General features: G+C 39.8%; 1 protein-coding gene across 4 annotated transcripts; it reads right to left on the reverse strand.

Annotated features, from left to right (window-relative positions):
* cspg5b (chondroitin sulfate proteoglycan 5b) lies at positions 1-27,562 on the reverse strand. 4 transcript variants are annotated; one of them, XM_036566934.1, is made up of 7 exons: positions 27,130-27,561; positions 15,466-16,381; positions 10,356-10,544; positions 8,592-8,667; positions 7,623-7,679; positions 3,483-3,611; positions 1-876 (listed from the first exon to the last, which is right to left on the reverse strand). In XM_036566934.1, exons 1-7 carry the CDS (start codon positions 27,215-27,217, stop codon positions 586-588), a joined length of 1,746 nt encoding a protein of 581 aa, XP_036422827.1. In that variant the 5' UTR covers positions 27,218-27,561; the 3' UTR covers positions 1-585. The 4 variants fall into 4 exon arrangements, with proteins under 4 accessions (XP_036422827.1, XP_036422826.1, XP_036422828.1 ...); XM_036566933.1 differs by lacking the exon at positions 7,623-7,679 and having other exon boundaries at positions 8,517-8,667; positions 27,130-27,562; XM_036566935.1 differs by lacking the exon at positions 7,623-7,679 and having other exon boundaries at positions 27,130-27,560.
* Positions 27,563-27,618: the final 56 nt, after the last annotated feature.

Consider the following 27,618-nt stretch of genomic DNA (forward strand, 5'->3'; position numbering starts at 1 on the left):
TAAAGTAACTCTATCATTCTTTATTCTACATGAAACGTATTAATCTGAGATTAAAAACATGAAGAAGCACCGCATTAATTAATTAGTAATCTCCAAGTGTGTGCTACCCTGAATATTTAGTCTGTGATGTCTGTGCGCACACAGTAATGTGCTGTCTGACAAAGCAGTATGATGTGTGTACTGTACACCAAAGTAGAGTCATGGTGGATATTCTTGTGTCTGTGCAGTCAGTAAGTCTCTTTTATGTTAAGGAGTGTTTTCAGCATGACTGTAGGTAATGTCGCTGGTTCATTTCTGGTCACTCCAGTCATGGGCTATTTATCCTACTACACAGTGTGATGTTAGTGACTCATGTTTCATAAGGTCTGTTGGTAAAATCCCAAATGTTTCAGGCTTATTGTGTGTTCACAATACCATTGTGTTATACAGCTACAACCTGTTTCATGTATCTCACTAGGGTTAGATGTGTCACGGCGGAATGGATTGTGGCCAAGTCACAGGGTGAGCATGAGTAGTTTTGGAAGGTGCCAAATTTGTCATCCCCAGAGGCTCCAGCGGTGTGATCATGGTCACTGTTAAAGATTGTTATGGCGTGCAGGCCTTGCCCATATGAAGGTTAGGCGTCCTGGAGGGCATAGGGGGGAGAGAGCGGGTGCTGATGGGGCTGTAGCCTGGCTCGGAGCCTCGTCTGGGGCACAGCTGTGAGAGCGACCTAGCCTGTCCAGAGCGTCCAGGTGGCCGGCGGAGGACGGGGGACTTTTTGGGGGACTTGGGGAGCTTGTAGAGGAAAACATTATAGTGAAGCGGGGGGCTGGTCTCAGGGTGCGTCTTTGCCTCCTTTGGCAGAAGCAGCTCCAGATCGATGGTCACCCCACCCTGAATGCACACACATGCACAGATATAGAAAGAGACACAAGCACAAAACTACACCAGACACATGGAGTACACATATGGCTGCAGAAACACAGAAATAATAAACAGGGTGAAATATACAGTAAATACACAACATTACATGCCTAGAAAAGAGGTAACAGAAATTTATAGACAAGGTACAAATATAAAGTTAAAAGGCTACATTGTGAATAGGTCTGTAAGGATAGTGAAACACATTTCAGCCTTTGGTCACGTTTTGACAGAGTAGCAACAGTAGGTGGTGTAATGTTGATACACTGCACTCACAAGCAGTGACTGTTCTGTGATGTGACAAAAATCTACACTCATTGCCCATTTAAATAACTACACTTACTCTATATATGCATTTTGTAGTTTCTTCAGTAAATAAATAAATAAAATGTCCTTTAACAGTTACTATTTCTCTTTTTCGTTTAATTTTATGTTAACTAAATGTATTACTTATTACTTATTTATTTATTTTGATGCAATACCTGTGTAATGTGCAAAAGAACACATGGGCAGACTGCATGGCACATTAGCATGAGATAATGCACCTGTAGGAACTGGCATCATCCTAACAGGTGTGTTTAAGGGAGCATGAATTATGGCCTTACAGAGGGGATGGTGGTCTGCAGTGTCTACAGTTCTGCAGTTGTTTTTTGGGGTTATGAACTGAATCCAAGGTCTGGTTAGATTCTAAAATGTATTTGCGTGTTTGGACTGTGCCTTAATTTTATGGTGGTAGTATGAAGAAGGACTGAGAACTCTTAGAACATGGGCTGGAGTTCTGGTCGTCTTTTGCTTGGAGCTAGAAGGCCGGACCCCACCTTTGGACGGTGGAAGGACTGACACAAAGGACTGAGAAACAGGGAGGAGGTGGAGATTTTGAAAACCTCATCAATGGAAATGGAAGGCAGAGACGAGAATTTAAAGGGCATTAGACCGGTACCCCCCAAAATTTCAGTTATGACTCCATTAACTAAATGTCTTTTAAATTTCAGCTTAACTGAAACAAAATAAAAATGACCTGAAACAGGATTAACCCCAACCCCGAATCTGCACTGTTGGGACAAAAATCTGTAGACACTGCAGCCCTCCATGGACTCGTATAAGCATCCATGGCTTAAAGGCATGATTAATAAATCTCAGCTTAACTGAGAAAAAGTACATTTAAGAGATAAATGTTGGTTGGAATGTCATAATTAATCTTACAACGGATGCCTGATCTTAGTGATTAAGACTAACATATATAAAATGGATGTATTTTTCACAAAGCCACAGTTGAACTGTGGTGGTAAGCTTATGTGTATAACTATCAATACAAGTCAGTAATAAATAAATTGTGTGCAGTAATTCAATTGCAATTATTTCAACAAAATAACATTCGAACTGTGATGTACTCAGATAATTTCATCACCAACAAGCAACACCGGCTTCACTATTGGATTTCGAGGTTAATTTTTATACCCAAAACTGTTGCAACGTAAATGAAAAACTGGTATAATACAGCACTTTTCGAACAGCAGACTCAATATGATTAGCAGCAGCATGGGTATGTTTAAGCCATGCGCAGGAGCTAAGCGAGACACTTCATGAGAGTGAAAGACAGACAGAGAAAGACAGAAAGCAGAAAAGCAGCAGCGGTGGAAGACAGGACTACACTGGGACTGACTCAGTACTGTTAAAACGTTTTATTCCAGCAAACTCTGTTTTTATCAACTGTCATGGTCTGTTTCAAAAAAGGTACAAAAAAGAAAATCTCAAATACATCAAAAGGATCAGAAATCACATCAACGGAAAACAAGACACAATGTGCTTTTATAATCTATAATAGTGTATATAAATATTAATTCAAACAGTATATGAATATATATATTCATACATAGGCCTACACACTGAATTAGTCAAAAAGAACATCAAAACCTCTGAGATCATTTGTTGTTAAATGTACTTTATATGTATTTCTGTGATTTTCTTTTGCTCAAGAATCTTTTTTGTACAAAAGAACATCAATGCATGCCGATTCGGAGTAAGGCAGGACAGAAGAAGGAGTTTACGGGAAAAGGCTCACAGCAGCCAGGGCTAAAGGTGAATTCGTAGGTTGAGAGGCTAATGTGTGGGTGAAGTGTTCAATAGCTTAGCGTGACACAGCGTGCCATAGCATAACACAGCATGACTCAGCGTGACGTAGCATTACAGTGGCAGCAAGCAAAGAGGAAAGGGACAGTGGCAGCAGCATGTGCTGCTTTGATGCTCTTATATGGTTAAACAGGCAAGTACTGCAATAGCATGAGACACTGTAGCATAGATCGCCTGTCATGAAACTGCTTGAGTGGGTTTTGACTTGTGATTCAAAGATGAAAATGCATCTTTCTGGGGATGTGAACTGCTATGTTCGTGGCAGGGCTTTGAATTAGCCTGAAATGGAACCAGTTTGCACCAGTGTGGTCTACTGCAATTTATTTGATAGAACTTTTACAACGATGTGAAGAGGCCAGTGTTTGGTCAATATGTGGTCTGTTGCCGTCATGACGCCAGCCTGTGGGCAGAGGTTGGTACTACATCATATTGTTCTGCAGCGAGTTTACCTCCTCTGCGTTTTCTTCACCGCTGGCCTTGTTGTTCTCATGTTTGGGTGTCAGCGAGTTTTGGATGTTCAGAGACTCGTCCTCTTTAGTGGGGGACTTAACCGGCTCCTCCAGCTTGGCAGTGTCATCCTACAGGGGGTGCAAACACACACACACGTACCAACGGAAATAAGCACTGGTCCCAAAGCGGCCCCCTTGCTCCCCACTTCTAGCTAACACATAAGACCTCACCAGATGGTGGTCAAACACACTCATTTTTACCCTATGGATATACATACAGTCCAACTCCACTCTTGACTAGAGATGTAAATGATTAACTGATTTATTGACAAATAAAAAACTGTTTGACCAATGCTAATGGTTAAAAATTTTTAATTTTGTGTGATTTCCAATGAACAACAGCTTATTTTGGAAAGGCAGGTTTAAGTTGAAGAATGTTTTTGAATTGTACGCATGCAATTTGAGGGTGTGATAGGCAGTGGGATACAGTGGATAGGCCTACTAAAAAGAATGCAGCTAAATAGTGGTATTCAGGGCCACTCTATGAGAGAACGATGTCACTACTACAACAGGCTACAATATGGAAAGCAAGACAGGTGACTATTTTGTCCTTGCTCTCTGAGAGAAAGTGTGAAGCATGGCGGTGTGAGGTGTACACAGTTAAAGGGGACATGATGGACGGTGGTTCGAGAGCTACTGATGTACAATGAGCCAAGGTTAATGGCATTTACGTTTATTTTAACCTGGGCTAGTAATGAGTGGTAAATAGAACTTTTGAATATTTCATCAACTTTAGTTTTTGCTCAGATGATCATAAACATATAGTTGTCAACCATTCGGTTTAAACAAAACCAGGTTCTTACGCAGGGTATGTTTATTAATATGTTAATATACACGCCTATGCCTGGCCCCGTTGACAGTACAGTCCATGGTGCATTCAAGGAATACTTTTTAAAGTGTGCAATCAAGTATTTTACAACAGCTTTAAAAATGAATTAGCCAATCAGATTTCAGCACTGGAACTAACTGTTTTATAATTGATATTTTGATGAGTCATGTCATTGATTTTAGGCATGCCGGTTAATGATTAATCGCTGACTAATGGTGGTCAGTACTAAAAAATTCAAAGACCCCTCAAGCACAGGGCTAACTTTACACAAAGCTTTTAACAAACAATATACATACAATCCCAAAATAAATCAGTTTTCTCGCTCCCACACATGCATAGAATTCTTTCTCTATCACACACACACACTCAGAAGCTGCAGGCATGTCAGGACATAAGAGAAAATCTCCTCAAATAAACTCTAAAAGAGCCATTCTCACCTGTCCTGAGTGCATGAAGGAAGAAGATGTTGCGCACAGACCTGGAATCAGCTTAACTTTTTGGCTCTTTTGATAAAATGCTTGAATATAGTGTTTTCAGGGTGCAGCTGATCCCAGATCTGAATTTTAAGTACTACCAAATACTACTAAATAGCACAAGCTAAATGATATGGCATTGCTAGAAGGGCAAGACAGAAAGATCAGGATGCCAGTATTTTATGTATTTAGCCCATAAAACATGGCAACAAAATCATATGTATCAAAGCACAATTGGCAGAGCATTTTCACCAATTTACTATTCATTCTATTCACTGCGGGCAAGGCTCACTGCTGCATGTGTAGTGTGATCACCAACATGCTACCTGTGGTATCCCTGCATGAAGCCACAAAGGAGGTGAGTGTAAAAGGGAGCAAAGAGAAAAAGAAAGCTTTAAACTGACTGCATAGCTGGGTCACTTGCTTGCAATTCTTTCATGTAAAAGGAAAAAAAAAAGTAACTAAAAACTGATTCTGTAAGAAGCGTTTTTCTAGAAGAGACAGGGAACGTGTCAGCGGGCTAGGTATTTGAGATCTGAGGGGTTTCATGTGTTTAATTTTCTGTCTGTTCTCTCTTTATCTATCTGTCTCTCTCTCTCTCTCTCTCTCTCTACCTCCCCCCTTCCCCTTTTAGCCTGTCAAACCCGTTCCTTTCATCATGAGAGAGCTTTCCCATCTCTGTGAGCTAGTTCACAAGATGGCATTCACTGAGGACTCTGCGCTACAGAGTCAGAAGGGAGCCGAATGACGAATAAGTCACATTAAGCTTTTATTACTCGCAAAACATGAATATGTATCCTCTGAAATATGCTTTACTTCATTGCAGCCTATATAAAGCAGTTTTTCAAGGCAGTTGAAACCTTATTTCATCCTTTTAACCTAATTAACTAAAACATTAAAATATTCAAAGCTGATTTCCTTTTAGATAATTATAACACATCTTGATATGTTATATATTTTTTCTTTTTTTATTCAATTAAAAAATAAAAAACAATATAAATGTAAAATGGACAAAATTGACTTTGGAGGTTTAATATTATCCACAGCTTATCAAAAGATCAGCGGGAGCTGCACTAGAAAGAATTAACCTGCAGAGTAAAGGGCACACGGACTGACGTCTTCAAAAGTTCAGAAGGTTTATGTCTGGTGACATGTCTGAGGGCTGTGGGGTAACAGGTCTCAGAGCGTGTGAGTATTATCTGTGGTCAGAGTGCTGTCAGCTCCACTTTATATTACAAAATGTCAGAGGTTCAACAGGAGTGCAGTCTATATGTCTGTGTGGCAGTGTGCTCTGACTAGCTATTCTGAAACCACAGTCTGAAACCAGATCCATGTAAGACGCATGTTCTCTATAGACCTGGAAACGTTAAAGGGACACACTGGCCGCATCCTGGAGAACAAATGACTCAAATGACAGAAATGGCTTCTCAGATGAGAAGGACAAAAAGCTAAAAGGTAAAGTTAGCAAGACAGTGACCTGGCTATTTTGATACCTCAGTTTGGTTTCTTTTCCCTGGCTGAAAGTGTAAAAAAAGGTGCCCATTTTCTTTTGCGGCTGCATAAATCTTTAAACATGTTGTTGTTAGGCTACTAACAAAAGACCTGTATTTAACATTTAAAATGTTTTATTGTTAAAAGAGATCTGTTGTAATATTTACTGCTCTGACTGATATTATCAAGCAACAAATAGAATTTATAGCATGAGACACAATATTAATTTACAGGCAAGTACTAAAAATCAACTGCTTTGGTTTATCAAATTCCGTTGTGAGAGACACATGACAAATGCAAGTTTACTTGAGGCAAGTAAGAATATACCAAATGTCCTGAGTTACAATAAGGGAAATGTTTTATCCCAAACAGTGCCCAAGTCATTCAAAAGTAATATCATTTGGAATTAAAAGTAATTAATTAAACTAATTAATTTAGGTGTTCTGAAAAAAAAAGTTTGTAAAAAGTGCATATTTGTAGGAGGAGCATGGAAAGATCAACTCTACTGCAAGATTTTAGCCCCACAAATGGAGCAAGAACTTTTAAAAAGTTAGTGAAACTTTGCTTTAAAAGACTGTAGATCACAGGTGAGTGTACTAACTAAATTAGCTATATCTATGAGTTATTTGAAAGTGTGAGGCAGAAAAGTTGTGTTAATGTAAGTACATACAGAAGAAAGCAGAGAACTCCCGAACTGAGTGATATTAAAACAACGATACCCAAAAGATTAGTAGCTTTTTGTGAGGCAATGTACTGGATGAAAATGAAAGCACAGTAAGTCTCAATTCCTTCTTTAGTACTAGAAAGAACTCTCTACTGATACAAACTGACTGAGGAACCGAGTGGAGAGAATCAAACTAGTGGGCTACATCATTAATACTAGAAAATGTCTTGCCTGACAGCAACGAATCCTGCCTTGAAAAAAAAAGAAAAAAAGACTCCCTTTTCAAGTAGCCTGAAAATCAAGGCTAATGCGTAGTGTACAGAATAGAAATGTCAAATTGAAATACCAAAAAAGCTATCGCATTTTGCTCTGCTAGGTTGGTGAATATGAAAATGTCTTGAGCCACTCCTTCGGATGACTTAGCAGCAGAATGAAGAGCGGAAGTTTAAGCCAAGATAGCTGACCTGCAGTAGGAAGGCCATAAGGGAACTGCAGGATACGGAGCCATTTTTCGGTGTTAGCAAGGCGAGAGCAGATAGCAGGATACTGAGCCATGTTTTGGGGTTAGTGAGGGTGCAGCAGAGAGCCAAAAGGGATGCTAAGACAGTTGCCGGTCATCTTACCTCACCGCTGCATTCTTCTTTGGGTTTATACTCCCAAATGTATTTGCTCATGGTTTTCTATGGGATGGGGTGGTGGACATAACATTAAAATCAAACACAGGATCTTTATTACCCTATAGGGCACCATTTGTTCACAAGGCAGGGGTCCTGGAGGTCCACAACACTGCAAAAAATATTTTTTTTCCTCCGACATTCTGAATTCAACTCTTAAAGGCCTTGCCATTTAGCTGAATCAAGTGTGTTTAATGAGACAGAATACTAAACTCTGCAGTGCTGTATCCCTCCATGACTAGAATCTAGGTATACTTATTATTGCAGCTGCAGCCTAGACCTGTGCAACACCTTCCTTTACAAGATTTGACGAAGAAACTGAATAGTTGCCCTTTTCTATCATGTTAACACTGAATAGAGAACCTTTACTTCTGATAAATGCTTCCACTTAATTGCTCATCCAACACTGTATGTAGTATTATTACCCCCCCCTTTTACCCCTGATTATGAGATGTGTTGTTATGGACAAACAAGACAACACAGGCAAGCAAACAACAATAGCAGCATCTTACATAGCAACTATGATGTACGGACACAAGTTGGTAAAAAGGGAAGGGAAAGTACAAAGGATAAAGAGGAAGCAGGGTATCTCTATCTATCCCACTGTCTTTCCATGAGATAGATAGAAATTGATAGAGACAGGAAAAGAACTCCCATGCATGACTATAGAGTAACAGCAATGAAAAGGTTAATGAGTGCACCACCTGCATCAACGAATAAATAAAGAAAGAGAGAAAGACAAACAAGAAATACAGACTGACAGAGAGAAAGAATCCCACAGAATTGCGACTTGTACGCATGCGTAGAGGACAAGCGAGGGAGAAAGAGGAGAGGAAAAGTTACCTGACAGATAATGTTATCATAGTAAGCCAAAGCGCGGACATGAGGAGGGTTAGGCGAGTCACACAGTTTCCTTACATTTGCCTGAGAGCCTTCAGCGATGGTGGACAGCGAGAAGTTGTCATTGTGCTGCTCTGACTGGGGCCTGTACTTACTGCAAATAATAGATAGATAGATATAGACAGACAGACAGATAGACAGACAGAGAAAGAGAGTTTCTGATTATATTAGGGATGCACTAATCATTGTTTATGGCAGATTCTAATTTCTTTACAGTCATTTTTTCAGCACAAGACAGCACAAAAAAGCAATACAGACATTAATATTGTGTATTAGCTCTATGCCTAAGCTCACAATTTGCTCTTGTATGAAATATATACAGCACTGTGCCAAAGCCATAGACTACCCTTATCTGTCAAAATGGCCATTAAGCTATTCATTGCTTTCACTTTCTCAAAGAAATCTGCAGCGTATTTTTCCACACCCCCAAAGTTCAGTCTTTTCTGATTCTCATGATCCAAGTAACGCCAAACATATTCAATTATGGTCAGGTGTGGACTATGCAGTGGCCAGTTCTGAGAACACCAGGAGACTTATCAGCATGCTCAAATGACTTACTCTAGGCATACAATGGAGAGTCAGTAAGGTGCTCTTTTGTTAACAAGGTTGAATAGACCAGTATAAAAGGTCCACTTCACACCAAGGCACTCTTACACTGTTACATTCTTGACGTCAGAACTACGAAGGACAGAAATGTTATTTTACATACTTTGATCTATAGAAATTAAACCAATCCTAATACATTGTTAAGGTTTGATCATTTCCATCCCAGGCATCTTAAGAACTTTGAGTTGTCTTCTCACAGTGGAAGGATGAAAAAAGTTCCTGTGGATTTTTTCAGATTTGAAGCAAGAGCGGAGCTTGATTTTCTCTTCTCTCTCAAAGATGAAAGCAAGAAGCACTGTTTATCTGATAGTAACGGTTATGGTGGCCTACCAGGTTTTGCATGGCTGTTAGGAGTCTCCTTTTCTCTGTATCTTTAATAATTTTTGAACTACAGTTTTAGATTATCTTATATCTGATCCCCTCAGAAATGAAAAACAGAAAAACTTGTACTTCATGGCAGTTTTGAAATTTCATTAGAAAATCATTATCTAAATCTGGCAAAAAATAAAGAAATCACAAAAAGCCCAATTGCTGATGACAGGTTAGGAATGAATGTTGGCCTATTCTGATCTGTTCTATTCTGCACCCCTATGATTTTTCTTCTCACTCTGTAACTCAATCCCCACATGCACATGCTGAGCTAATAACTGCAGCAGATGGTGTTGATAGGTGGACACACACACATTCATGAACATGTGAGTATAATCTTTTTTTTGCCCTTTTTTCTGTCTTTTCTCTCCTTTCTATCCCTTTTTTCTTCTTTCCTCCTCTCTTCTGTTTTCCTCTCCTCTCTTCTCTTCTCTTCTCTTGGACTGTGTTTAAATGCCTTTGGCTGCACAGCTGTATATAGGTCACCCTCACACACACACACACACACACACACACATACACACAAACATACAAACACACTTACATTGCTCTGTTGGATTGGCCTACTTTCAGAACAGGGGGTGACATCATTGTGCTGCGAGCTGACTTTTACACCAAAACTGCATCTTCAAAACATCTTTGGAGTGCATTTAGTTAAACCAGTGAACACGCCAGTGCTCATATTTATTCATCTAAAAATACAGCTGTAGCGCTTCAAGAGCTTTATTTGTTTCAAGTTCATAATGAGAAGCACTGCTTGATAATGTCAGTGTCACGTGTGTGTGAGCTGCGTATGCACATACTAACCTGCGTTTGCGCAGCCGTCTGTTTTCAATCTTCAGTAGATGAAGCCGTTTGGAGAAAAACACGATTACCATAAAGAGAAGGAGCAAAACAAGCGAAGCTCCGCCCACCACAATGCACATCACCTGAAACTCTGTAATGACTGACTCACATCTGGTACCTTTGTTCCAGATGTAGTCCTGCATGTTACACCTACAGAGAGAGAGAGAGAGAGAGAGAGAGATGGAGAGAGAGACAGTGAGAGAGAGAGAGAGAGAGAGAGAGAGATAGAGAAAGAGGTGAGAGATACAGATCGAGAGAGAGAGAGAGAGATAGCAAGACAGAGATCAAAGGAGAGGAGAGAGAGAATAAAAAAGAGACAGACAGAAAAAGAGAGATAGAGAGAGAGGGGAAGGAAATAGCAGGAAGGTTAAAGGTTAAAAGATGCGCAAAGTTAATCACACAATCTGTTTCGGCCTGTGTGTGTGTCTGGTTTTGTGCCAAGACTGAGAACCAAGAGTGACCATTACAATATTCACCCATAAACACATATGCAAACTGAAGCGGTCGTCAGCTGTGTGTGTGTGTGTGTGTGTGTGTGTGTGTGTGTGAGAGAGAGAGAGAGAGAGAGAGAGAGAGAGAGAGAGACAGGGCAAACTGTAGACTGTGCCCGAGGGGTGCGTGATGTTTTGACAGATATTCAAATGGACTGGCCATGCCACTCACATCTGTGTAACAGTGTGAGAGATAGAGAGAGATAAACTGAGCAAGACAGAGAGGGAGAAAAAAATGCAAGATACAAACAGACAAACACTAGCGCTTGAAATATTTGTCCGAACCCTTCGGGACCTGACTGCTCATGAAGTTGCTCTATGGGTTTGGATATCATTTCTCTAACATCTGCCAGGATTGTGTCAGGTTCTGATATCACATTTGGGTTCCCTTATCCTGTGTCCTGCTGTTAATCATTTTTACTTTGCATTTTCCCCCACTCATGCCCAATTCCACCCACTAGCTAGGTCTCCCCCCCATTTACACGATACTACGGGTGCTAGGAGGTTAAAGGCCGGCATGTGCTTCCTCCGAGTCATGTGATGCCAGCCATCACATCTTTTTGAAGTGTCACTAACACTTAACACGCTCGGAGAAGAAAACTAACTGCCAGTTCTGTTACACCAGCTACGCGCCTGCGTTGGCTAGCATCGCGCTGAGTGACTGAGGGGGGAGGGGGAGGAACAATTGTTCTCTCTGGGACTCCAGGCCCTTTAAAAGGGGAGCCCTTTAAAGTGAGAGCCCTTTGAAGATAAATTAAAACAACTTAGACAGCCGTTCTTTAGTGTATCATATTACTTTCTATGATTTTTTAATTTAATTAATCTGTAATATCATGACAGCTATTGTTGTTTGTACACAATAATTTGACTGGCATTGTCCTGTCAGGCTTTATTCAACAGTGTGATTGATGATGGGCTGGTTCGGGTCAGTTTTGGACTGAAAACTTGATGATGTAGGTCAGGTTGGGTTGGGTAAACTAAACTTTGTGGGGCTCGGGTTGGGTCCAGACTCAACACTTGGTGTCATGGTTGAGGTTGGTTCTGGCTCAGACACACAGAAATTTCAGGCCTGATTAAAGCTAAAATAAACGCACACATATAAAGGTTTCGAAGGGTGAGCGTACAAAAAAGTTTAAAACATTATTCAACAAGATGGGTTGTGTGTGCACTTTTGTTCTTAATTAGCTGAGCTACATGGACAAAATATCATATTGCATTACATTGGTATATATATCACGCTACATATCGTGATGCTGTTCAACATGCTGGTGAACGCTTGACTTGATTTGTTGTATCATTTCAACACCTTGATACTTCCAAACAGACAAAATAAGGTTCAACTGGGAGCATCTGTGACAGATCAGGATGCTCACAGTTTACAGCAAATTTGTTAGAGGGCTTGTTTGCATGTTGCAGCCATATGTACATCAGGATAGCAAAGGCCAATAAAGCAATAATGATTAACAAATGATATATTGTGCAGCCCTAGTTACAAATCCTTATGCCTTGCCCTGCTTTGAATATAACCAATATTCTGTACCCTCATTAATAGAGCCTACGCATCTGGAATCAGTGATATATTTATCTGGAAAGTGACTGGAGCCAATTTTGTGGCTTCATTAAAAATAATTATTGTTTTAAAAAGAGAGAGAGAGAGAGAAATACTCGTTCCGCCAAGTTATAATGACCATCTAGGCGCCTCTTTTTTGCATTTAATGAAAATACTGGTATGTTATGAGAGATGGCAAATATGACCAAATTAATTACATTTTTATTATAGAGTCCTCCAATTGTTTCTATTTCAGCATAGCTTTCCCAACAGACAGAGACATATACACTGAATTTCTTGATGAGTACAGCTCTAATTTTATATGCTTTTTCTTCAGGGCCTCCAGAAAGGTAAATTATTTGAATGTTTCCATTTGAAATGAGGGCACACACTGTATGTGATATTAGCTGCTGGAAACACAAACACACACATAAAGGCACTCAGAGTTAGCCTAAGGGTTCCACTGACCTACAGTGTATTAGAGGCCGATCAATAGCTAACAGAAAATCATTGTTGGTCTCGAAATGGGCCAGGCTCAGACTCTAAAGAAAAGATCAATCTGTGCCTTTGTTTTAAAATATACTCTGGTAGCTCACAGTTCCACTGAACTGAATCCTGCTCACACTCATGCAGAACACATTCACACTGGGCCATATAGTAGCCATCCATCCAGACAAAGTTTCTCTCACTCTCTCCTTTTCTATTACTCTCACATCTCCAGCATCCTTTTCAAAAACAGAGCCTTTTGTTTCTGTAAAAGTGCCACTTGCTAGACACAAGAGTAGAGAACCAGATGGAAAATACATCTGGTTAATAATGAAATGAAAAAGTCTTATAAAGCAGTTGCATAGTGATTAATTTAACCATAACTCTTCAGTGACATCATTTGTCATTAAAATACTGCTTGGATTAAATGAAATGTGTAAGATTAATGCAAAAGCAATAAAAGACGTCATTTGATCTATTTAACATTAGAATAACTCATTAGATCCCAAGAACTTTGAAATAAACATGCAAGCTGAAGGCAACTGTCAATGTGCACTGAGTATGTCTGACCAAACACACATACACACACATCCGCGCACTTACACACACAGATAGATGGAGACATAACCATATCCATACCTGCAAATGTTAAACGAAGGGCAGTGGGCTACGCTATGGAGGTGCGACTTCAGGAACACAGGCTGTGCAACCTTTTATCATAAGATCTAACTCTTTAATGTCCAACAATTAAATTTAGTATGCTAACAAAATTCCACAAAACTTGTTCTGATTGGTCTAAAGAGATGAAATTGTGTATAGCTATCCTTGTGATGAACAAGGATGATTTTTTTTATTTTATACGTGTCATTTTCATAGTTTTAGTCACAATCAAATTAGGATTTCTGTTTTGTTAAAAATCAATAGTCTTATGTGACCAAAGGGATGTAACAATGCATTGTGACATTGTGATACTGAAATGCAAAACTATGACAGCGTGCGTCATGGAGATGTAAAAATGCATTGCAGAGCATTGACATTCTATTAATTATGTCATTTAATGCAAGTGCATTGTTTGAAGTCGCAGCTGATCTTCATAGATCTATTTGTTACTCTGACATGCCTCTGTAGTCGTTGTTTATCATTGGCTAAGTTAAATAATTCTGTCTAATGACAGGCTCATTTCTTTTCTTTATTCAATATTCATTTCTGTATATTAATTTGTCTAATCTTCATTTTACTCTTGCTGTGTTATTGATTTGCTATCTGGTGTTTCTTCCTCCTGCTCTTAAGGAGATTTTCTGTTGCTCTTGGCTTGCTTATTTGGGGCTTGGATGTGGCTTTTCTGTAAAATTGCCTTCTGTTCTAAAAAGTGCTTTATAAATAAATTTAATTAAATGTAATTGAATTGAACACCAACGTTTGCAAACGATCAGCTCTAATCAACAACTCTCTCCAGCCCTTCTCCTGTCTCCTAGCTCTAATGTTGTTAGTAAGTTGTGCAAAACTTGATTGTTGAGAACTGAATTGAATCGTGGGCTGAGTGTTTCATTATACTATTAGCCAAATTACACATAATTACACCAGCATGAAACAGGGTTTAGATTTTCATTATTTGTTTTTTACATGTGTAGTGCGTTTGGATCATTTTGAAAAATAAACATTGAACTGAACTTGTAAAAAGAATAAAACCATAATTAATAAGAACAAAAAGAAAAAAGAACATATATCCATTTCACTCACACAAAGGAGGGGGTGGGGGCGCATTAGGTTTCTCAGAGAGCAGATGGGGACCCCAATGGGTCCCTCAACATTGTCCTACCTCCTCTAATCCTTTTGAAATGTCAACACAACCCCTCCTACACAGAAAGCTCAGCTGCCTGTGCTAATAGTGTTTTAAGACTAGGAAACTGACCACTGACGGTTCTGTTTAGCAGAACAGCAGCTTGTATCTTTTTGTCCAGTAAAATCACTCAGTAATGGTATATTAGCTTTAGCATAACTGGAAGTACATTATGTAATGCTACAAAATGCTTTCTCAGCTGTAGTGATATTGAGTGATTCTTTTACAGAGAGAACACTGCATTCAAACAGAATTTTATGTCAGATGTTAGTTTGTGTAGCTTGTTGCCATATTTCCTATTGTATTAAATGTGTTTTAGCTGTTACAGCTTTGTTTATCATTGATTTACATCACACTATTGTACTTACTAAAAGCTAGCTTGACCTTGTTAGCCCTCTCCACGTGTTGGCATCAGTTTGGCCCAGAACCAAGATCATTCATGGGCTGCAGTCAGTTTACTACTGTTCTGAAAATCCAGTAGTCACCACCCTGTTTCAAGCTGTCAGACTTGATGATAGTTGTTTTTGAAAGATGGCCTTATTTTGTGACTCATATGTGACTGTGTGCCTACAGAAAAGTGTGCTTGTGAGACAAAGAGTGAAAGAGAGATAGAGAGAGAGAGAGAGAGAGAGAGAGAGAGAGGGAATAAGAGAGGGAGAGACAGAGAAAAAAAGTAAAACAGAGGGCAAAAGAATTGCTTTTTACCTGCAGAATGCTCCAATCCCATCTACCACATAACACTGCCCTCCGTTAAAGCAGTAACTGATGTAGATGTCACAAGGAGATTGGCATGTACCATTTCTGCGTATGAATCCTAAAAGACAACCAGAACTGTCCTCCCCGTCCATAGCACCTGCAGGTCCTGTCAGATCGTAACCACCAGATGCACCATCGTCAATGGCAAAAGGCTGTGAGTTAGAGGGTGCTGCTTTGGTAACCATCCGCACATTTTCATCCTCCATATCTACAGGTGTGGGCTGGTCTTCATCTGGGTAGCCCTCAGTGGTGGAGTAATCAGGGGACAGATAATCGTAAAAATCTGAAAGCGTCCATGAAGTGGGATCTCCGCCCTGAAGCTCCTGCAGCTGAGGTGGAGGGGGGGTGTCAATTTGGTGATGCTCCACAGGTTCATAGAAACCCACTTTAATGACATGGCTGCTGTCTGGCTGACTGGCAGAGTTTGATGGATCGTCAGAAGGAGCGGAGGTGGTTGGCTGGTGTCGGTTGAGATCAAGCGTACTTCCATCAGGTTGTAGTATCTTATTCTGCCAGCGGGGAGCGCTGTCATCGATGTCTTCATCTTTAAAGTCTAGCTGGGCTGTGCCATGAGGTCGAGAGCCAGACAGAGTGGGCAGACCTGCCCCCAAGCCACCTATAGCAACACCAATCAGGTGTTCATGTTCAGTTGAGTCAGCATTGATAGCAATGGTGGCACTGGTGGATGGGCTGTTTTCACTTGGCCCTCCACTGCCAAGCTCCTCCACTGCGTGTGGTTTATGGGTACGGACTTGAGCCAGAGAAATGGATGTGGCTTCACCAGAAAACACAGACTTAAGTCTGAACCCATTAGAAGCAGAGTTTGATGAGTTGAACTGAGTGGTATTGAACACCAGTGAATCACCTGCGAAACACAAACACACAAGACTGAGTTAAACAGATGTGTGGACAAAATAATGTAAAACTACATGAAATTTTCATACTCATTGGCTATTTCATCTGGTATACCTACCAAGTGCACTTTGTAGTTAAACAGTTACTGACTGTAGCCCATCTGTTGCTGTACAGTTGGATTGTTAAACTGTTAAAGTTTTCCAGTTTAATTCATATTTAAATAATATGAATTAAATGAAGTGTTACATTAAAAGGCAACTGCCGATTTATCACAATGAGTCATGCATGCTACAATATTTTCTCGTTAGTACATGCCTCACATCATTTACGTCATAAAACTGCAACAGAGATCAGCCAAAATAAAAACAATAAATTGGCTGATTTTGTGTTTGGAGCAAAAATCTTCTGTTTCCGACCTTGGCCATTTTCCAATTGTGCATCCAGAGTACACGTCAGTCAACCTACACGCTAGGTTGAGAGTGGCCCACCACCAGGCAAAAAGACCAACAAGGAGCAGCTCTGTGGTCAGAGATTGACCACTGATAAAGGGCTAGAAGTTGTCTGACACAAATTGTACATGGAAAAAGATGAACTATGGTCTGTAACTGTATTGCTGCAAAGTGTACCAACAAAGTAAGCAAGTGGACGTTGCATGGACACAGTGTTTTAAAACACTAGAAACGTTGCTGTGCCTAATACATTTATAACAGCATAACACTCACTGATACGCCACTACCAAGTCAGTGTCCCTGCTTTGTTGAGAATGATCCACCACCCAAATAATACTTGCTCAGTGGTCGTCGTCCGTTGTCCGTGGATGAATGGGGTAGAGGGAGGGTTGAGAAATTTTTACGCAACAGTCACTAACTGTACATACAAAGAGTAACTGTACCTACAAAGAGTAACTGTACCTACAAAGAGTAAGAGGGTATTTCTGGTGTTGTTACTCTTTTTGAACATACTGCAAATAATGATTGAAAAATAAATATTAAATATTATTAAATATTATTAAAAAGAAACTTACACGTTTTCTAGGGCATGGTTACTTGATTAAAACCACTTTGAAGAAATAACCATGCTGATGAATGATGACAATTTTGGTTTCACTTAGAGTAAAAAAGGCTTTCTTTAAGTCTTCCCTTTAGTTAAGTGTATTTTTATTGTTTAGTTTTTTTAAAATAATGAGATGACTCATTATTACTTATTATATTACTTTTTACTTTTTATTACTTATTATTAGTTGATCATCAAAATAATCATTAGATTACATGCTATAATTGTTAGTGACAGCCCTTGACAGCCCATTGCCTATGATGCTTTTGAACCACAGTATGAATTGTTTGTTATTTAAGTCAGTACACAAAAGTTACACTATGAATACATATGTTTGCATGCATAATTCATTTCAGTTTGATGGGAGCTGACTCTTTAGACGTTTATACCAGTTGCAAGACACACCATGCTGTTAGTCTATACGCTATGGTCTTATATGTTGGCTTATCTCTTTCCCTTTTCTCACCCATCTTCATTCCTGCTGGCTCAGCCAAACAGATCTAGATTCATTTCCAATTTAAATGTAATCTGGCTACCTGTAGTATGTCTGCCGAGTGTGAGTTGAGTAGCAAGAACAATGGGATTGGGTTTGAGATAAATGCAGTCGGTATGAGGGCTCTCTCCTCTGGCCATCACTGATCTCATTAATATACTGCACATTCAGCAACTCTGTAGCCCAGGAAAGAGAAAAGACAAAGAGAACAAATACTCCACACACACATACAAACACACACACACACACAGACACACACACACACACACACACACACACACACACACACACACACACACACACACACACAGACATAGACACAGACAAACACACACGGACACACAGATTGTGTCCCTTTCTATTTCTTTATGTCGCTCTCTTTGTGTCTCTCTTTCAGCTACATAAACACATGCACACACACCCACACAAATCTGCTTAATTATGGCCTGCTGTGCGCGAGGCCCCCGATTTCTTTCCAAAGCGGCTTGTGGTGGCGGGATTAGGAGCTCTGATTTACTAATGTACTCTCCTGAGCCTGCGCCAGGATTTAGATTAGGATTAAGGACTATAGGCTGAGACTTGCAGTGGTCAATCTGAAAGAGAGCAGGGTTGAGGAAATGCTCTCAGACACACAAGCATGCACACACACACACACACATATCAGGGAATCCCTCTGTAAAAACACGATGACCTAATTGATTTTTTCCTTTGTGCCCAATGGACCATTTTGGAACTGTTGGGCAGCTTCATGTCAATGTCCTCTCTCGTTGTCCTACTTACAGATAAACACATGCACACAAGAACTCTTTGCACTTGGCCTATATCTCACATCCACATGCATGCTATGCTAGCTCATTTGAATCAGAGTCCACATAGACATCAACTGTTTGTGTAAAAGTTCAAAAGACAGTACAGACCATCAGTGTAAAATAAAGACCAGAGAGATGTTTGCTTGTATTTACAAGAGCTGCTATGGCAAAATTAAACCTTACTTGGACCTAATTTGGATGATGGTAATGATCATTACTTCCATTTTAATTTGACGATAAACTAGTAGAGATTGGTCAGAATCTTTGAATATTCAAATGGTCATAAAGGTTTAAAAAAGTGAATTGTAAATTAGGATTGTTTGTATGCGAATTAGCTTTTCTCTTCATTTAATTTCCTCACATTGAAGAACCGTGAGATGTCTGAACTCTATCCTCCACCAGAAGGCAGTGTAGAAGTTATGATGTGACAAGGTAAAAACAGACGTTTAGCTCCTGTCTGTTTATCTCAAAGGCTTTAGATTGGTTGCCTTTCTCAGAGTAAATTTCAAGCTTTGTCACTGCTATGGATTTGTGGTCTGGGTTTAATATAATACAGTAACAGTAAGATTCCTAGTGGTGTTACTGCCCCTGGTGGCATCCACCCTGATGCATCTGGTGCATGATAGCTGAATTATTTTGTTTTTGTATTTTGTGTTTATTGATTATTTATTTATTAATTTATTTATTTTGGGGCATATCTGTCAATTTTGAATGAAACTGCCATGTCTATTAATCAGGCCTGCAAAATATGGACAAAATACTAGTATTATGATTTTTTTTTTTTTTTTACAAAATAATCACAGTACCAGATTACTTAAAGGTTATAACCTGTTAGAGGTCTTATTTTCATAGTCCAGGCTTCTGCACTATAAATACCGCGAAAGCCAATATCATTATAATGATTAATAACTCCTGTATTGTGCAGCCCTAGTATAAACCCTAAGTAGCTTATGGAATGAGGTTCATAAACAGCATGTATGCATATACTTACACCCAGATAGATAGATAGATAGATAGATAGATAGGTAGATAGATAGATAGATAGATAGATAGTTTTTACAACCCCTTAATAGACTGTGCTCTCACTCTCTTTCCTGTGTGAGTTTGATTGGCAGTGTGAAAAACAGTTGCTGCGGGGCGTTCGTGGTCTAATTCAGCTTCATTGTGAAATGAATGTGAGAGACCCCCGGCTCACCACAAAAACCCAAACACACATGCACGTACACACACACTGGTTGCCAAGGCGCAATGTAAAGTGGCTGCCTTCTGAAAAGCCATGTGGAACAGAGCCTCCTCTGTCCTCTCCCCTCATTTCATTTCCTCTCTTTCACTCATGTGCTTCATCGTTCCCACCGTCTCGTCTCAGAATGCACTTGCCAATGAGGATTAGCATATGAAATGTTTTTTTTTTTTCTATTCATCTAACTTTGCATTTTTAAGAGAAATTCCTTACATTATATTATATTATACTACATTATATTATATTTCCACATTCAGTGTAATACTTTATGAACTACTTTATGAAACTAAATTCATTTCATTTGTACGTAAGATCTAAAGAGCACATCAGTAGAGTAATTTTGTAAACAGGCTTTGGCAGCTGATTCTATACCCCCCTATTGAAAATCTGACACATTTAACCAAATGCATTACTGCTTAGCCCATGTCAAATGCTGCAAAATGTCTGCTTCAGCTTGTTAGCTTTATAATAATAGGGGGAAACAGTCAGATGTTAGAAATGAAAACCACATCATGACTGAGATATTAGCCACAATGGAAAAAAGAAACAGAAAATCAGAGAGACAGACATAGACACCCCTATCTCATTCACCAGTGCATGCTTTAAGTGATGGGCTGTGGGAGAGGTGTGGGCTCTCTTTGTTTACTTTGTTTTTGCAGTGAAACGGTGTGAGAAAGTGGGAGCGGGAGAAAGCATTACAGTCACTTAAACACTTGCCCTCAGGGTGTGAAGGAGGCAGAAGAGTGGGAAAGTGTGTATCTGTGTTTCTACCTCCTTAAAGATCAGGGCCAAAGCATCTGAGAGGGATTTCTGTTCCCTGTTTAGTAAGCATGTCAAGATGCTGAGCAAGAGGAAAGCAAAGAATGCGAGGAAGCGGTTGAGAAGTAGAGTGGAGAGACAGAGAGAGATAGACAGGAAGAGAGTGGAGAGAGAGAGAGAGAGAGAGAGAGAAACAGAGAAAGAAAAATGCCATCTAAGTCTTTTTCGCATGACCTCACCAGAAGAGACTGTAAATGTGTGTATTTGTGAGGGTGTAAAAGAATAGTTGGTCCTTTTCCTTCCCTATTCCCCAATTTCTTTTCGTTTATATCTCTATAAATGTTCCTTTCCTCACCTAAAGAGTAATATCATGCTTAAGTATGTCACCATGCCACAATCTATCACATCATCTCCATCCTGATATTCTCTTCACTTTACTCTGTCCATCTCTGTTCAAACATTCTATCATGACCAGAATCAGTGTCAACCTGTTTTCTTCAAATGTGGTTTCCTAAAGTGAGAAACAATCAAATCCCCAGAGCCCAGGACACAAAAAAGGAAGGAGAAGGAGTATATATATATATATATATAAATATATATATATATATATATGTCATCTCATTGATGACCATGTCTGACCTGGCCGGACCTGTAGGGAAGCGTCTCATTCCATCTAAACAAACTGAGTTAGTTTAAAAAGCTTCACTGTGCTGCATGGTCTAAACCAGTGATCTTCCACATTGCTCCTGGAAAGCTAGCTTTAGTAGTTTCAATGCTAACGAAATAAGTGCAGCTCTCCAGGTGTTAAATGACACATACCTGATCTTACTTACACCAATAAGCATCCCATAAGTGTCAGACCTCATGTAATTCACCAAAATATGACCTTTAGACCTGCATGTAATTAAACAAATGCTTTTCTGTTTAGTCCATGTCTGATGCTGCAAAGGTCTGCTGTAGTGTTAGCTTTAACTTGTAAATGCCAGACTAAACCTACATCTATGAATCTAACAGACACTTCTCCTGTGATACTAGGCCCTGCTGAAGATTGTCCACACCCTGTAGTCATTTGGTAAGTTATAAATAGTATATTGAGAATGGTAGGCAGGGGAGCTGGCACAGCCACACTTGGCATCAGTGATGGCGTGCAGATTCTCAGTGGTGCCAGGATGAAGCCGGACAGACATATAGTGATGCGTGTCCTGCTGGGTAAACAGTGCCAACATCCCAAATGCCACTATCTAGAACCTCCTCTGTGCTCTTGCCAGTATGTATAAGTACATACTGTACTATACTACAGTACTACATAGCAGTGAGGTAGGCCTTCAGTTCGGGCTACAAAAGTCAAAACTCTCTATGATAATGCTAACTCCCCTATGGGATCCTAACACTGTATTAGTGCTAAGCTAATGGTGAATCACACAAACATTTTTTGGCCCTTCTAGAAGACATTTCATGTTTTATTTGAAATTCGTAAAAGACATATTGACATTGGCATATTTTACCTTGTCACACCTTTGCAGAAATTCTTTCAGTAAAGAGGCCTGGCATAAAGCTGTAGATATTTCATTTTTAACATCTGACTGAAATGAACTAGAATTTACAGCCACTGGCGTATCTAACACTTTCAGAAGGACCAGAGAGATGTTTTTTTTTCCACAAAATTGGTTCCACCAAATGGAAATTGAAACATGTTTCGTTGATTCCACTGTCAGTTCCTAATTATATTAGCCGTCAATGTGACACATTAGGCCTTCAGTTTAGCTCCTGACGCCTAAACCAATGGGAAAGCTCACTGGGCTCTATCTACTTCGATACCACAGAGAAAAAAAATCCTGATTGGACAATTTTGTTGGATGTTTCAAGAATTTATTTTCAAAACTTAACAATGAAATAAGAGTATTACTTGCATAAATACAACAACCACGATGATTATATTAAATGCGAAATTCTATTTAAAATATATACTAATGTTTTTTTTTTTATATCATAAATGGCCCTCAGGACACTGTAGGGACACTGGTACATCTTATTTACTATATAAAGTAGGTATGTACTACAAATGTACTATACTATGAAGTATGAACATATTGACTACTTTACTGTAAGTATATACAGACTTTAAAAATAAGTTGAATACATATATATATATATATATATATATATATATATATATATATATATATATATATATATATATATATATATATATATATTCAACTTGTTAAACATATTTATATTTGTGCTGGAGTTTAGGATTTGCGTGGTATAATTGAAGATACATGCATGTGTAACAGCTACATAAAATGCTTTTGATTACTCCACATTTAATCTGGTTGAATGCTTGTTGCGGCCCAGTAAAAGAAGTTATTAGAGCAGATAATTCCAAATTAAACAAGATCAGAAAAATCCGGAATGTTAGTTCAGTGTTGCTGCATTTCAGGGCTGGCTTGTTATACATCAGTCTAAAATGGATTTGGTAAGTCTGCTGTGTACTACTTCAAATAAGAATAATCAGTATGAGGCAGCGGAGATGGGGGAAGGTATATTTCCCACAGTTAGTGTATGGTTTTAAAGTGACAAACTGCTATGATAGTATGTGTACAGTTATGGAATCATAACTAAAACATTCATTTTCATGATAAATGTAGTGGAATATGAGAATGGCTCTCTCTGACCTCTCTTTTCTGGTATACATTCTATTAGGGCTGTTGTGATTCTGCTTAAACTTGACAACTAGATTCAAATAAAAATCTAAAATGTACCTTTCTGAAGAATCAGCAGTGATCAGTTGGCAGACTGACTGATGATAAAGCATATTTTAATATCTTTTTCTCCTACAGTAAGAAACAGAGTCTGGTGAACACACCTATTTATATGAAAGACCATGGATGGCTTTTTATTTCTCAGTTTAGTGAAACTAATATTTTATTGTTTCACCTTAAACTCTGGCTTACTCAAACCACTGTCAAAAACGTTCTCTAGATTATTGATTACTAAAATAATCGCCAAAAATCCATTCAGGCGCAGTTCAGCTAGGAGCAGGACCGCTTCGGCCTGCATTATGGAAGCCTAAAATGCTGTCCAGAATTCCCCAGGGGGTGCACAATTCCATTCCAAGGCGTGTGACCAGAAGGTGTGCAGCGCTATAGTGTATATCCAACAGGTTGCGCCGCTCTAGTGTGAGTGTCCTGTAGGTATTGTTAGCCCACATTGGGCGCTCCAGACGGCCAGGCAAGGCAGGGCGCTAACACTAGTGCTGTGATGCTAATGCTCACTGACAGCCTCCGCTGTCAGGAGACCTCAGTGACAGATGGTTTCCCGTGCTGTGCCCAGGAACGATTGGAGCAACTTGGAGAGAAAGTTCCCACAGGAAATAGCCTGAGATCAGTTTTGCTTAACGTGAGTTAAGGACAAGTTAATAGGAACAACTTGCCTCAGAACAGTGCTGTGCCCCTGAACACTGAATCTTTGCTCTGGCTCTCTTGACAAGGTATTTAAACTACAAATTGAGCAAACTGCTCAGAATTTATGAATACACCTCCAGATCTTTTCACTCTCGCTCTCTTTTACCTTCTTCACCTCTCCTGCCCCCAAGCAAGAAGACGGGACCACATCGCCATGGAAATAGTGAAGGCTAAGTATTGGCAGGAACACAGAACACAGACACATCCACTGCATGTCTGTACTAACAGTCAGGGTGTAATATGATTACATGTCAGTTGAAAAAAGTACTTGAGTAGTGCATCGCTTGACAGCTCATGAGTCCTAACAATACAGTATAATAAAATACAGTAATTCTACAGTAATTTGTACAGTAAGCTGTATGCACAAGTTTGGGCACCCCTGGCTAAATTACATGTTTTGTTGATTTTCTAAGTGAAAATAACTCAACACATCCTCTACAGGGAACACACTTCCGCATACTTCAGTGTACAATTACTGTTTATTTGCTTAATTTAACATATTGGGAAAAAACAAAACATAAAATGTAGCCTGTCCAAAAGATACAGAACATTTTATACTTTGTTTTTTTCTCAGTAATAAAAAAATGCATACTAAAATTTACAGAAAAATGCCCTATATTCATTTATTTTCACTTAGAACTAGTTCATTCATTTTCACTCACTCTTAGGTCCTCTTACTTTTCTAAGAGTCTTACTCTTAACACTATTAAGTAGACTACTTGACTTTTAGCAGTGTTTGTGGAATTAAGGCTAATACAACAATGAGTTATATGGCATTTACTGAGTTAACTGAAAATGCTGTATATTCCTTGTGCATGTCCGAATGTTCATCAGATAGTTCAAACAGCATAGAACTTTTGGTGGAATAGTGGATAGACTTTATCTACCTTAAATATAGTTCAGGACTAAACATTCTCAGTAAAGCCAAAAAAGGTAGAAAGCAAGAAATCGTCCACAACACTAAAATTAGGGGTGTAACAATATCCAAATTTAAAGTTTGTTCCAATACGAAAAAACTAGTTCCTGAATATGTGCCTTGTGTTAATATGTTTCTGTCCATATGTTAATGTTTGCACCATGTACACAGCTTACATGCATGCACACTGGGGGTGCTATGAGGCACATGTTTTCAGGTCCAATGCAATTTTCAATTCTCAAAACTCAAAATTCAGTTTAATTTAAGATATATTGTGTGTCTTTACTCTATGGAGCTCTATTTATAAACTATACACACTAGACTGGTTTGACTTAGCAAAATAAAAGTCCTCAAATAGACCTTTTTCAATGCCTGCCATGACCCCCACCCACCCCCAACAAATTAAACCACCAAAAATCACAACCCCTACAATTTATACTTGGTTTATAAAAAGCCCAGTCATTCGATATACGTAACCACCCACTTTACTTTGATAGGATGCACCCAGATGCTTAGTTTTGATCACTAACAGTGGTTTCCACATAAGATGATAAATTAGCCTTGGTTGAGAATGAGGAGTGTATTAGTGATTCAGTATTAATTTAGGGCTGCCCTGCGATGGACTGACGACCTGTCCAGGGTGTATCCTGCCTGAAATATATATTTGAGTGTGTGTGTGTTTTAAATGATTATTTTTTTTTATACAGATCGGCTTCATTACACCCTTAACTGTAATGGTAAACTTTCAGCAAACTAGATGATGGACCAATACTTTACTATGGGTGTAGTTTCCGCTGGGGACATGTCCCTCCATTTTTCAATATCCTCTTTTTGTTCTCTTTCACTTTCAAAGCTCAGTAGAACTTCTGGGAGAAAAGGGTCAGTCTACTCTTGCTGCCCAAGCTGTCCTAATCCATCTGATAGACACAGCATAATAACATGGGCTGACTGATAAATATCCATCTGATGTTGAATACACCACTGACATATGGACTACACCCATTTTCATTGTTATGCTCTTAGTTCATCCTGCCCCCTCCACTTCTGAATCCAAAATAACACAACATTACAAGTGAGATCAACTCTGTTGCCTTTGTCAGACAAACTACAAAGTGACAGATATGAAACAGTATACTTGACCACAGACCGTCTGTACTCTTCTGGGAAGGTTTTAGAATCTGATAGGATTCAGCTATGAAAGCAGTAAAGTCAGGTACTGATGTTGGATGAATCGCAAACATCACTTCAACTCATCCCACAGGTACTGGATGGAGCTCCATCACTCCAGACAACACAGTTCCACTGCTCCACAGCCCAATGCTGGGGCTCTTTTTCTATAGAGAGATTATACATCTATATTCTACAGAGATATATATTATATGAGCACATGAGTGTCAGCAGCGAGTGCCTCTTAAATTAGCTGCATTCACTAATTAAAATTGGTGTCTGGACACTTTAGGACATACAATGTAACTACATAGGGAGTACACATTAAAATGCAGGTGCAGAGCCACTGGCCACAACCAAAACGTGCTATACTGTGCTAAAGTGAAGGGTCTAAGCCGAGCAGATTATAATTTTATGCGTAAACCACCAAGCAAAAAGCACATTAATTATAAGGCAGGTGCGACCATGTTACCCGCTGCGCAGCAACACTGAGGGCTCAACGATGATTGTCTGAGGGGTTAAGAGAAGAGAATAGCCGGTGTCATGTAGATTACTGGGATAAACCAGCTTCAAAGACCGCTGAGCTGTGAGCTGAATGTAAAACCACGCCGTCCAACAGTGTATATGTGCGTGTACAAAGGAGAGAGAGAGAGAGAGAGAGAGAGAGAGAGATCTGGCGCGCGCGAATGAACGACTCAACGTCCTTTAGTGTTGGAGGCGCGCGCTCATTAACCTACATTCAGCAACACAACCGACATTATCCCGCCAACAGCCACACCGACCCGTTACTGACCCGGTTACACACTAAACGCGTCTCTTCGTTACGAAGTTATAAAGTCAAACGCGTTTCTTACCGCCGGCGCTCAGAGCGGTCAGGTGAAGAAGTAGAAATCCGGACAGCAGCGCTGTTTCCCAGCCGAGCTTCATCTGTTGGAGCTTCATCCTCTCACAACACAGAGTCTGAAAAGCTGAAAAAGCTGAACCCACCGAAACCCCTCACTGAGGCGTCAGAGTCACAGGCTCGGCGCCCTAAATCTCCTCCGTGTGTGTTCACTCAGGCTCCCTCGCTTTTCTCCATCACAGCGCCGAGTGTGGTGGTCTTCTGTTTCGTCTCGGGCAGTTGTCACTCCTGAATAGAGACCCCCTCGAGTCCTTACGGCCCCATAATTCGGGTCCCCGCTCGTCCGTACAGCCTCAGAGCCGTGTGAGTGTCAGTGCGAAGCCGCTGTGAGGAGCTGTGCGTCTCGGCTGAGGTGCCTCTCTTCTGTTCGCTTTTGCGCGCGCAGCCTGCTGTGTAGGCTTACGTATCGTGAGCGCGCTCCAAACACGCGGGCCGGTTTTGT

Source organism: Colossoma macropomum, unplaced genomic scaffold (genome assembly GCF_904425465.1).
Source record: "Colossoma macropomum unplaced genomic scaffold, Colossoma_macropomum, whole genome shotgun sequence".
NCBI lineage: Eukaryota > Metazoa > Chordata > Actinopteri > Characiformes > Serrasalmidae > Colossoma > Colossoma macropomum.

Coding starts and splice junctions, on each gene's coding strand:
- cspg5b (XM_036566933.1), bottom strand. CDS start 27,217: ATGAAGCTCCAACAGATGAAGCTCGGCTGGGAAACAGCGCTGCTGTCC. Junction 16,382..27,129: donor GACCGCTCTGAGCGCCGGCG/GTAAGAAACGCG, acceptor TGTGTTTCGCAG/GTGATTCACTGGTGTTCAAT. Junction 3,612..8,516: donor ATGATAACATTATCTGTCAG/GTAACTTTTCCT, acceptor CACCCCCTGTAG/GATGACACTGCCAAGCTGGA.